This window comes from Vicugna pacos, chromosome 10 (assembly GCF_048564905.1).
Source record: "Vicugna pacos chromosome 10, VicPac4, whole genome shotgun sequence".
Classification (NCBI taxonomy): Eukaryota; Metazoa; Chordata; class Mammalia; order Artiodactyla; family Camelidae; genus Vicugna; species Vicugna pacos.
Genome location: NC_132996.1, coordinates 65,751,427 through 65,764,594, shown reverse-complemented (window position 1 = coordinate 65,764,594; position 13,168 = coordinate 65,751,427). Strand labels below are relative to the sequence as shown.

The 13,168-nt window shown below is 41.8% G+C and overlaps 1 protein-coding gene and 1 long non-coding RNA gene across 3 annotated transcripts in view; one reads left to right on the top strand and one right to left on the bottom strand.

Moving 5' to 3' along the window:
• Nucleotides 1-2,845: 2,845 nt before the first annotated feature.
• Nucleotides 2,846-6,861, bottom strand: TMEM216 (transmembrane protein 216). Of its 2 annotated transcripts, none has more exons than XM_006214880.3 (5): nt 6,705-6,861; nt 6,042-6,143; nt 5,377-5,469; nt 3,688-3,889; nt 2,846-3,424 (listed from the first exon to the last, which is right to left on the bottom strand). In XM_006214880.3, the coding sequence occupies exons 1-5, from the start codon at nt 6,715-6,717 to the stop codon at nt 3,409-3,411; spliced, it is 426 nt and encodes a 141-aa protein (XP_006214942.3). In that variant the 5' UTR covers nt 6,718-6,861; the 3' UTR covers nt 2,846-3,408. The 2 variants fall into 2 exon arrangements, with proteins under 2 accessions (XP_006214942.3, XP_006214944.1); XM_006214882.2 differs by having other exon boundaries at nt 6,691-6,828.
• LOC140698793 (uncharacterized) overlaps nt 6,853-13,168 on the top strand; it is a 9,593-nt gene continuing 3,277 nt past the window's right edge. The window contains exon 1 of the long non-coding RNA XR_012076750.1: nt 6,853-7,046. This is a non-coding gene — a long non-coding RNA (uncharacterized lncRNA). The remainder of the gene's footprint in view (nt 7,047-13,168) is intronic.

Genomic DNA, 13,168 nt, shown 5'->3' with positions numbered 1-13,168 from the left:
TTCTGCATTGAATAGATTTGTTGAGGTGTCTGGGACATGGGCAGGGGCTGATGTAGAGGCTTTGGGAGGGGAGTGAAACCCCTGAGTTCTCAGCTGGAATTGCACATTGGGCGTGTAGTTGCGTGTGGTACACCTCCTAGGGGACCTCTTGTGCAAACCTTTGGAGGTGCCCCTTGAAGCTTAGCCTTTTTCCTTAGCCATCTAAACAGCCTAGTTAAAGAAGAATTCCAAGTCATCCTTTATCCTTAAAGATTCCTAAGACTTACTCTTGTACAGTTCAGCTCCAGTGTGTCACCTAGTTCAGAAAGGGAAGAACCTGCCCTTTGGCGTTAAGATGTGCTTACTAGTGCCTGCTTCCGCCATGTGTCTAACTGAACAAGCGGCATAACCGCAGTCTCTTTTTCATCTGTAAGATGGAAGTGCTGTTCTGCCCACCACACAGAGATGTTTTAAGAATCAGATAACAAATGTGAACATGTTATGTAAATATGAGGAAATACAGATTAGAAAGCTTAAGAGTGTTGTGGAGTAATCCTTGGGATTCCAGAAAGCTGGCTTTTAAAAAAGCCAGGTGAACAAGAGGCAAGTAACAATAAAAAGTCAGAGACCAGGTGATACGTAATATGTTACTGGGACCAGTAAAGGCTAGATCAATCAGTGTAAAAACAAGTAACCCTGGGGGTCTATGACGTGAAATAAAGGACAGTTGGAGTGCCTCTCAGAACGTAAACCAGTGTTCTCAAGCTGAGTTCCGTGGTCGTCTGCGTCACACTCATGTGCCGTGCTTGCTGAAATGCCGTCCTGTGCTGCATCAGTCTCTGACTGAAGTCTAGAAACCTACTTTTTATGCCCCAGATGACTTACGTAACTGAAGTGTGAGGACTGCTAGTTTAGAGAAGCAAATACAATCTTCAGTTTTTCCAGGGGCTACCACGGTGTTATAGAAAGGGAATGAATGACCTTTGGGTCACCTCTAGGTTCAAATCCCAGTTTACTATTTAAGCTGAATGCCCAGTACCCAAATCGATTGTAATATCCAAGTCTTTCCGCCTCACAGGGTTATTGTATGGACTAAATATACCCTGCCAGGCACTGACTGAATATTAGTCTCCTACAAGTTGCTGTCATGGCATAGAACCGGAAATCTGAATCTGTGTGTCCTAAGTGCTTCCTGAACTGAGCCAAGACTTCAGCCCCTAGAGACGGCTGCTGCAGTCACTTGACAGTTCTAGGCATGAACATGGATATCTGAGCAGGGCTCTGCCACTCCTGTGACCAGGGCTGCTCTGCTCTCCACTGTCCCAGAATACTGGGCCTTCAGGTCTGTATGGGGCATAGTGGCTTCCCTTGACACTACAGTGACTACAGCCTCTGACACACTAACACTGAAAGACTAGCTGCGCCGATTCCCGTCCTCCACTGCCTCAGTTTCCTTTGTATGACGTTCTACTCTGGTGTGACTAACTGCAACCACACAGGTGTCTCCAACAAGCATCAGGAAGAATGAACACTTACAAAGCCGTGCACGGGAAACAATGCACTACGCTTTCAGATAACCATAAAATAAATCCGAGGACTTCTCGTCCTAATCCTATCCCCATTTTCAACCATTCATTCTTCTCATGTGGTATCTGTTGAGGAATGGAACTTCTTGATCCAGACTGAGACACACAAGACCAGGTTTCTAACCAGTTAGTAACCAGTTGTGTGACGCTTCGCTTTATTTCCTCATCTCTTAATCTGCAAAGTAGGGGTTAGATTTAAGTTGATCTCTAAAGTCCCTTTGAATATAAGCCACCTCTAAACTTCCAACTGAGCCTTCCATTCTGTGTTGCTGGAGGGGGACCTTAATCTATGAAATAAATGGAATAGGGAGGCCATGGAGAAAGAGTTCCTCTGCAGTTTGATGCCAGCAATTTCTTCAAAGCAGGGCTAGACAAAAAAGCACTGTGAGAAGCAGCAGAAAATCAAGGTAGTAGTGGGATACGCGACTGAAGGGTCAGGGAAGTTCCTATCGGATTTTCTGTTACTGCTTCATGCTTGGTTAGACCTGTCTGCTATAGTTTCTGGATGGACCCAAAAAGCAGCTGGGAGACAAGGACACAGGATAGAAAACAAGAAAAAGCATCAGTGCTTTGGATGGTGGAGACCTTCATAGGGATAAGAATGTGCCTGATCACAAGAAATAAGCAGTTAAAAATCAACATGAAATGCTTAAAGGCCAATTACTTTTTACTTTGAGTAAGAGTAGATATTCTTGGATTTATGTGACAGGAGAGGGGCCATATGGATCAAAGTTTCCTAAAGTGGATTCTGTCATGGCTCCTGGTGGCTTCTTGGGGCTAAAAAAATGGCCTCTACTATGCAAGATGAGAAAGTTTTAGTTAGTTACTTGGAAAAGGGAACGACACACTCACCTAGGGCACCATTTCTCCAGCTTAAAGAATAAAAATATGTGTTCCTTTTATGTTAACTTGAAATTTTAAAACAAATGACCAAAAAATATTGGTAAGTTTAGAGTATGCTTCTTCCAATTACTCATGCTTCACCCTGGAAAGGTGACAATTATCTCTAAGAGTAATGAGAGACAAGATGCTGGTTTGGGGGCAGAGATGACAAGTACAAGCAGTCAGGATGACAGACCTGAGGAAGATACAGAAGTTGGCAGTCACTTCAGGGATTGAGGCTGGAGCTGCGGGAAGAAACTCAGTGGGACACCGTCATCGCTGTCCACACTGGATCACTAAGCACAGCGGAGAACACACTGCTGGGATAGTCTCCACCCTCTCCTGGAGTGGATGAAATTCTAGGGGCAGGTGCCATAAGGAAAAGGCTACAACCCCCACAAAGGAAAATATGTATTTATTATAAAATAATGTTTGTTTCATGATGAGAGTAGAAAAATAACACAAGCTACTAAAAAAGTTCTGGATCTCAGTCTCTGAGAAGTGGGGTAAGAGGCTTTTGCATCACTCTGGGAGCACACCGTCCTGAGGCGCGGCGTGCTTGTGTGGGACACACGTGGCACAGCACACACAGGGGGTGCACGGCTCAGGTCCTGCCAGAAGCCCAAGGCGCCTACACAGTCCACATAAGATGCTCTGGCCACGATGATCAAAGAGAAGAACTTGAGGTCAGAAGGGACTGGTTCTGAGAAGGGCCAAGATGGGCACAGCCTTGCCCCTCCCTATACTGAAGTGTAGAAGAGTCTCTTAGGCTGACGGTCCTGGTTTGGAAGATGGTGCCCAGTGGCCTTATGCTCATTTGTTGCCCAAATGTCTGTGCTGAGGAAAAGCTGCAACCTTTCCCAGGACACCACTGACCCACCATTTCTCACTGGTCTGGCTAAAGTACCAGATGTATGTGTGGCCTCAGCCAGTGAGGGCTGCTGGCTGAAATTTCTGTACTTCAAATCCTGTCCATACTGATGGCAGAAAGAAAAAAACAAAATGTTAAAAGACCAGTGGAAGAGAGCAGCTGGCCCGAACTGTTCTATATTCCAAGACTTGTGGCCCCAAAGCACAAGGAGAATAACTTCCCTAAGTAACTATCTACCCTAAATGGGAAAGGCAGTCCCAGAGACACCCTTTTCCCCTCCAGACCCCTCAGGCTTTAGAACAATGAATCCCTCCCTGGGATGGGAACCCAACCCTTAGGTGACAGGAAATGATCCCTCAGCAGAAGTACCTGGAAAAAGCAGCCATGGTGAGCACCTCAAGCAGCAGCTCTGAGCCACAGAAGAAGAGCAAGATGCTGTTCATGATGGCTTCCAGGCGGAGCACGTAGGTCTGCAGCAGCAGGTAATAGGAGGCCATCATGGCAGATGGGAAGGTCAAGGCCACACTAATACCAAGTGGCATCTTTCGTTGGCAGAGGTTTCCCTTTGTACCTGTCAGACACAGGCCATGGAGTCACCTCCAAGTGGCCTGCTTTCTTTGGCCTCAGTGGAAAGAGGGGTGGGATGGGATGAACTGGCAAGTAGAGAAAAATGGTCCTGAATAGGGATGTGCAGATTTATAAACGGGGTCCCACAGCATTAAAAACTAGATGCTTTGGAGCAGCTGTAGGTTTGGAGTTACTGAAAGGTCCTGCTTCCAGTCTGGCTCCCAGTCAGGGGACAATGGGATCTTTATTTAAGGAAAATATTTTAAATTATAAAAATAATATATAATGATTAGAAACTTTTCAGCTAATACAGAAACTAAGACCTCGTGACTCAGCTCCTAGAGATAGCCTATGACGTATACTGTTTCAGACTTTTTTCATGTGTATAGTCACATATTACTAATTATTATAAAAATAGAATCATACTCTGCATACTGTTTTGCAACTTATTTAACCATTTAACATAATTAGACATCTTTCTACGCGTAACTACCTTACTCTTTTTTAATGGCGATGAACAGTTTCATTGACTCAAGATCATAATTTATTTAACAAACCCTGTTTCGATAGATGTTTAGGTTGTTTCTAATGTTTTGATATTACAACATACATGGCAATAAACATTCTCACACAGGTATCTTTGTGTGTCTGTCCAAGTGTTTGTTTTTTCCAACCTGTTTTTAGAAGTGAAATTGTTAGGTCTAAGAATATGAATTTTATATGATAAAACTATTAGCAAAAAGGTTATATTAATTTATATTGCTAGAGGGTGTGGGAATATAAATACCCACAAGAGTGTGGGACCAGAGAGACCTGTTCCTCACAGCCATTCGAATACTGGGTATTTGGAAATAGTTTTAATCTGATGGGTGAAAATGTTACCTTGTTTTCAATGTGCTTTTTATTAGTGAGTTTGGGCATTTTATCACGTTTATTGGTCCTCTGTATTATCCTTATGTGAATTGCCCTTTAGTGTCCCTTGTTACTTTTTAAAAGTAGGTTGTCTTTTTCTTAGCGATTTATATGTGAGACTTTTTCCTTTGTTACATGTGTTCAAATTGTTTGTTTTCCTCAGTGTGTGTTTTAACACTGTTCTCAGGGATGAGATATTCTAATTAATAAGGGATGGCTCTGTATTTCTGGGGACATAAAACCTCTCCCAGAGAAATCCTCATTCAGAGGAGTGGAGGGAATCTCAGTTCCCAGCAACCAGTGAGAGGAACCAGGCACTCCTATAGCAGTTAGACAACTGGGAAGGAATTATCTAATATCTAAAGCCACTTGCCCAGCTCCAGCCCCACAGAGCAACAGACAGGTAAATCTTGAAGCAAAATACGAAGCAGCTTGAAACTTCAGAGAGGAAGTAATGGGATATACCAGCAGATCCAGTCTCTTACTGTGAACCTAGGTTATGCACTTTTCCTTGTTAATCAAGTTACAGATAGCAGCTCATCTCAGAAGGAATGGAAATAGTCTCTGGACAACACTCACCAAAAAATAGTCGAATTACTTCAATCCCAAGATAAAGGAAGAGCATCACCACATCCAGTACTAGATTGGCTGTTGGATATGGTAGCAAGAGACCTGCCAATACAAAAGCCAGAAGTTGCACACAACGTATAACACCATGCACTCTCACACACTTGGAAATAAAGAGAACAGGAGTCGTATCAGCTTTCCATGAGCTACTTAGCGAGACACGGGCAGGATCTGTTAACCTGCTGCAGGATATGTTAACTCATGGAGCAGCTATGTCTGATTAGGGCAGGCTCATTACTATAGGGTTTTATTCCTAACTCCAAGAGTTTGGGGGGGCTCCACTCTCCACAGTTATCAGATGTACATCAGTACACAGGCTGCTGAATAGCTCCTGCGGGTCACCAATGGGCTTAAAGTGGAGTTCAGCCAAGTGAGGTGATGGAGGAGACTCAGAATGGAGAAACTCCACATTTCCCAAACTCAGATTTTTTCTGAGGGGCTTCCTGCTGAATCTTTCTCAAGGAAGCCATCTGATGAAGAGACTTCTCCCCTGCAGTGAAGAGGAGCTGCAGAGGGGCAGAGAAGAACGAAACCTAAGCAGATTTTGGTGGGAGTTGGCTCTGGGCTGAAGTGGGGAAGGGATGTGGGGGCAAGGGTAGTCAAACGCCAGACCTTACCTTTATACAAAAATACGAAGAGTTCCAGCAGGAAGTATGTAGCATAATACCACCCGTTCAGAAAGAACAGGATTTCCAGTGGGGTGGAGGACAACCTTTTACCTGAAAATAAGAGCACAGAGAGACGGGCTGGAGAGCAGCTCAACCTCAGTTATTTGAATGGTTCTAACTTGGAGGAAACACGAGGTTGCAACTAGAGGAAAGAGCCACTTGGGGCACTTCTGATTGCTGATAATGAGGAGTGTGTGCGTGTACAGGATGTGGAGGCGTCCCTTCCATCCCCTTCTTTCCAGATTCACCCTCAAACTCGACTCTGCCAGCTTCAGGGGTGAAAGTCAAGGCCCTCTAAAATCTAACCTCGTCACTATGTGGGAAGAGAACCGGGGCGCAGAGACCAGCACTGGCCTGAGATCACGCGGCAAATTCTAGCTGAGCTGGCTTAGAACAGGCCAGCCAAGGATTTGGGGATATTTAGGAGACCCGCACCTCGAGACCTTCGGGCACTCAGGGTGGGTGAAGCAGCTAAACCCGGCTCTGGACAAGTGACGAGTGATGTCCCCCTAACACCCGAGAATGGAGGGTTTAGGCCGAACACTGGGAGAAAAGGGAGGGTAGGGCCTGACGGGATCGGGACCAGCGACTCACACACCTCGAGAATCTCACCTCGCGGCGCCATCTTCAGTCCCCATGGAAACTGCAAACGCGGCTGCCACCGCCCCCGGCCCAGCGAGGTGCTGCCGGAAGCTGGGGACGGACTGGCCCCGGATTCTGGCCCCTCTGCCTGCCGGCCGCACTCTATGGTTACCTGGCGCCGGCACCGGCTCGGTGCAGTCCGCGCGTGCGCGGGGTGGCGGACGTGGACGCAAACGGCCTTTACTGGAGTTTCGGCCGCGGACCTACTGGCGAACAGTGGCCGCTCACGGAGCGCAGGACCCCTGGGGCGGAGGCAGCTCCCGAGCTTCCCCATCCAAGTTTACAACGAGTTGGCAAAAACGGCCAGTTGTGGTAATGTGACCACAGGCCTTCCTTAGCCCCACGATTCTCTGTACTAACCACGGTCTGAAAATGAGAAACGGTGTGCGCGACAGTGCTCTGCAAATGCGGCGCGGGACAAGCAGTCTTTCGGGGAGGGCAGAGGGTTTTGTGCGTCCGATGTATGAACCAGATAATTAGAAGACACCAAAATTAGTCGAAATTAGAGGCTCCTTTCAAGGAGTAGAAATGAGATGGGAAGATTAACCGCGATCACCACGTGGCCCCTGACGTGCAGTGGGAGTTGAGAAGACAAAGTACTTGAGGTGGGAATTGGGAGACTGGGTTTGGAAGCCTGTCTGTGATTTGGAGCAGTAAAAGTGTGCAGTAGAAAGAAGGGTTTTGAGTGGACGTAGGCTGACCTGGCTGTTGGCCCGTTGGTCAGTCAGGTGGCACTCAAATCAGGTAATTTGAGTACAGTGACACCTTTTTTGTGTGTGTACAATCATAGTTATATTCGCAGTGTTAGGCAGTCATCACCACTGTTTCCAAAGCTTTTTCAGCATCCCAAACAGAAACTCTATCCGTTAAGAAGTAACTTTCCATTCTCCCACTTGCCCCATCCCTGCTAACCTTTGATCTACTTTTTATTTCTATGCATTTGTCTGTTCTTTATATTTTAAATAAGTGGATCATAAAATAGGCAGCCTTTCGTGTCTGGCGCATTTCATTTAACATGTTTTCAAGGTTCACTCATGTTTTGTTTGTTTGGGGGCAGATAGTTAGTTACTTATTTTGATGGAGGGACTGGGGATTGAACCCAGGACCTTGTGCATGCTAGGTGTGCACTCTACCACTGAGCTGTCCCCTCCCTGCCCCACCTTCATGGTTCATTCGTGTAGCATATATCAGAACTTAGTTCCTTTTTTATGGCTGGCTAACATTCGTGTGTGTGTGTGTGTGTGTGTGTGTGTACCACATTTTATTTATCCATCTGTTGATGGGTGGACACTTGGGTTTCCACCCTTTGTCTAGAAAAATGCTGCAATGAACATCAGCATACAAGTGTCTGTGTAAGTCTCTGTTTTTCAGTTCTTTTGGATATATACCTAGGAGTGGAATTACTGAATCTTACGGTAATTCTACGTTTAACTTTTTGAGGAATCATCAAACTGTTTTCCACAGTGCCTGTAACTGTTTTACATTCCACCAGCAATGTACCAGGGTCCCAATTTCTCTGCATTCTCCCCAATACCTTTTATTTTCAGTTTTTAGAATTATCACTATCCTAGTAGGTGTGAAGTGATATCTCATTGCAGCTTTGATTTGCATTCTTCTAATGACTAAATGATGTTGAGCATCTTTTATGCAGCTATTGACCTTTGTATATCTTCTTTGGAGAAATGTCTACTCAAGTCCTTTGCTGAGTTTGTGTTTATTTGTTTGGTTTTGCTTTTTTCTTCCAGTTTTATTGAGATATAATTGACATACAGCACTGTATAAGTTTGATATACAGCATAATGATTTGACTTTCATATGTCATGAAATGATTACCACAATAATCCTTCGTTTCATATAGATACAAAATTAAAGAAAGGAAAAAATGTTTTCCTTGTAATGAGAACTCTTACAATTTACTTGCCAACTTTCATATGTAACATACAGCACTGTTAATTGTATCTATCATGTTGTATATTATATCCCTAGTGCTTGTTTATCTCATAACTGGAAGTTTGTACCTTTTGACTGCCTTTATCTAGTTCTCCCTTCCCCAGTTCTCCCTTCCCCTAACCTCTGGTAACCACAAATCTAATCTCTTTTTCTATGAGTTTGTTTGTTTGTGAAGTATAACTGACTGACAACACTATGTTAGTTCCTGTTACACGACAGTGATTCGGTATTTCTGTACATTACAAAAGGATCACCATTGTAGGTCTAGTTATGATCTATCACCATACAAAGATATTACACAATACTTGACTCTATTTCCCACATTGTACATTTTATACCTGTGATGCATTTGTTTTGCAACTGCAAGTTTGTACCTCTAATCTCCCTCATTTCTTTCCTTTCACTACCTCTTTCCCTTCTGGCAACCAACTGTTTGTTCTCTGTATCTATGACTCTGTTTCTTTGTTATGTTTGTTCATTTTATTTTTTTAGATTTTGCGTATCAGTGAAATCATACAGTATTTGTCTTTCTCTGATTTATTTCACTTAACATAATACTCTCTAGGTTGATCCATGTTGTCACAAATGGCAAGACTTCATTCTTTTTATGGCTAATATGCCATTTTGTGTGTGTGTGTGTATATATATATGTAATATATATATATATATATATATATATATATATATATATATATATATATAACATCTTTATTCATTTATTGATGGGCACTTAGGTTGCTTCCATGTCTTGGCTGTTGTAAATAATGCTGCAGTGAACACACAGGGGTGTATATATCTTTTTGAATTAGTGTTTTTGTTTTCTTTGGATAAATACCCAGGAGTGGAATTGCTGGATCATATGGTAGTTCTATTTTTAATTTTTTGAGAAACCTCCATACGGTTTTCCACAGCGGATGCACCAATTTACATTCCCACCCACAGTGCATGAGGGGTCCTTTTTCTCTACATCCTAGCCAACACTTGTTATTTGTTGTCTCTTTGATAATAGCCCTTCTGGCAGTTGTGAGTTGCTTTCTCATTGTGGTCTTGATTTGCATTTAGAGTGACTGACCTTCAAGGACAGAGCTGTACTCCTAGCTAATTGGGATGGAGGTGGGGCAACAATTGTTATTTCTAGGCATGAAGAAGGAGCAGAAGCAATTCCTTGAACCTAGAGAGAGTAACATGTATGGAGAATTCCCACAAGGAGCTGTGAAAAGTTTGAAAAACTGGTGAACTAATATCTGACCTCCTCCCCTCCCTTCTCCTCTGCACCCTGACCCCTGCTGGTGCCTCCCATTGGTAGAAATTAGCTGCAAGCCTGGAGGGCTTTCTTGAGGGTCCGGGGAGCAAGGCACACAGCAAGGCCGGGACGGGTGGAAATGGCGCCAGCACATCTGCCTCCACTGCCTGCTAGATGAGAGAAAATAGGCAGGGTCCTGCTGTGAGCCTCCAATGTCCAGCTCTAAAAGGAAGGTGGGCCAGCTGCTTATTTTTGAAAGTAAAGGTTTTTGAAGTGAACAGAGCTCCACCCGGGGATTTACATTTTGTATACAGCTGCTTTCACGCTACAGGCTTTCATATCTTCAGGCTAAGTTGAGTAGTTGCAACAGAGACTATGTGGCTTAAATACTTACCATCTGGGCCCCCTCCCCCGCTTTTTTGAATCTTTTCATTGTAATAAATCATAGCCATGAATAGGACTGTATGCTGAACCCCGTGAGTCTTCCTAGCAAATCGTCAAGCCTGAGGGTGGTCATAGGGATCCCTGACAGGCATATGACCCTTTTTATAGATCACTGAATTTCACTTGCTAATATTTTGTTCAAGTTTTTACGTATGTTATATGAGAGATTGGTCTGTAATTTCCCTTTCTTATAAGAACCTTGTCACATTGGGTATCAAATGTAAAGTTGGCTTCAGGAAATGAAGTACAAAACTGTTTCTTCTTTTTCTATTGCCTGGAAGACATTGTGTAAAATAGGTTTATTTCTTCTTCAGAAGAATTTACTGATGAAGCCATATAAAGCTGGAATTTTCTTTGTGGGAAATTTAAAAAGAACTAAATTTCTTCTATATATACATTTTTTTTCCAAATATATACATGTATAATTGTTCATATTTTCTACTTTTTGGGTAGTTTGGGACAAATTTGTGATTTTCAAAAATTTACGCATTTAAAAATAAGTTTTTAAGTATATTGGTGTGAAGTTTTCATTACATCCTTATATTTTTTAATGCCTGTAGGAAATATAGTGATGTCGCCTTTTTCCTTCCTGATAATTTTAATTTCTTTTTTTCTTAATTAGTTTTGATAGGTGTTTAGCAATTTTATTAATCTTTCTAAAACATCAACTTTTGATTTTGTTTCTTTTTCTTCACTTTATACTTGTTTTTTGTTTTACAGACTTCTGCTTTTCATCATTTCCTTCCTCCTGTTTTCTTCAAGTTTGACTTGGTGTTCTTTTTGAGACAGAAACTTACATCTTACCTTCAACCACACTGCTTTTCTAATATTTGTGTTTTAAGGCTATAAATTCTTCTCTACACATTAATTTAGCTGCATCTTTGAGTCCTGTGTGCTACTAAATCAAATTCATTTGTTAGTACTAATGACTTTTTGTAGATTCTTTAGGATTTTTTTATGTTCGCAATTATCATTTTCAAATCAAGACAGTTTTACTTCTTCCTTTCCGATATGTATGTCTTTTATTTCTTTTCCCTTCTCTTATTGCTCTGCCTAGGCCTTCTAGTACAATGTTGAATAGAAGTGGTGTAGATGGGTATCTGTGCTTTTTTTGATTTTTACAAAATATTCAGCCTTCCACCATTGAGCATGATATGAACTGTAGGTACTCTGGAGGAGTTTACCAGGTACAAGAAGTGCGCTTCTTAGTTTGCAGAGAATTTTTATCAAAATTGAGTGTTGAGTTTTGCCACAGCTACAACTATTTAATGAGCAAGTGCTTTTCCCTCTTTATTCTACTGATTTGGTGAATTTCACTCATTGATTTTTAGGTATTAAACAACCTTACATTCCTGGGATAAACTTTACTTAGTCAGGATGTATTATCCCTTTTACACTGCTGGATTCAATTTGCTAAAATTTTATGAATGTTTGTATCTAAGATCATGAGGGGTATGAATCTACAGGTTTTATTATTTTTTTCACATGATATATTTGTTTCGGTAAGGATATTTGAGTTGAGAATGTTTCTTCTCCTATTTTCTGAAAGAATTTGTGTAGGATTGATGTTTCTTCTTTAAATGTTTGATAGAATTCGCCAATGAAGTCACCAGTACCTGAAATTTTCTTTGTGGGAAGACTTTTAATTATGAATTCAATTTCTTTTTTTTCTTGGGCTAGTTTTAGTGATTTGCCTCTTTTGATGAATTTGTTCACTTCATAAAACATGTCAGATTTACTGGCATAAAGCTGTCTATAAATACCCTTATGATCCTTTTAATAAATATAGGACCTACAGGAACATCCCCTTTCATGCTTAATATTGGTAATTCTTGTCTTCTCTTTTTCTTGATCAGTCTAGCTGAAGATGTATCAATTAACATTTTGAGAATTAACTTTTGGTTTCATTTATCTTTCTCTATTATTTATCATGTTCTGTTGATTTCTGGTCTTAATCCTTCTTTCTACTTACTTTGAGTTTAATTTGCTCTTTTTCTAGTTTAAGATGAAAACTTAGACCATTAGTTTTAGACCTTTTTTTTATGATCAATACTCAATTTAATTACCAATTTCTCAAGGATTTTTTAAAATTGAAGTATAGTTGATTTACAGTGTCACATTAGTTTCTGGCATACAGCATAGTGATTCAGTTATATATATTCTTTTTCATATTCTTTATCATTATAGCTTATTACAAGATATTGAATATAGTTCCCTGTGCTAAACAGAAGGAGCTTGTTATCTATTTTATATACAGTAGTTAGTGTCTGCTAATCCCAAACTCCTCATTTGTCCCTCCCCCTTCTTCTTTTTTAATAAAAGCTGCATCATATGCATTTTAAATGTTGTGTTTTCATTATTATGCAGTTTCTGACTTCTCTTATGATTTCTTCTTTGATCTATGACTATTTATAAGTGCATAATTTAACTTCTAAATATTTAGTGGTTTTCTGATGTGGCAGTTATCAACATATTGCTCCTTAGCCCCAGATTCACACTTCGATATCTGTTCTGCGGTAATGGACTAGAACTGTGAACATTTCTCCCTTCCGGTGAGCATGATGTTAGATTCTGTCAGTAGAGGGCACTGGATGGACACTGCAGGAAAAACGGGGCTTTTCTTCCTGGTTCCAATGTGCTGGGTTTTCATTTTTCTTGCCCCTGCCTGTCTGTCTCATGTGTGCATCTGTGTGGGGACATCCAGAGGTGCTCCGCCCCAGCAGCGTGCCAAGAGGGGGTGGGCTCAGTGATCTCTCAGCCCCAGCCCAGGCCTGATGATCACCTTGCCACAGCCTCA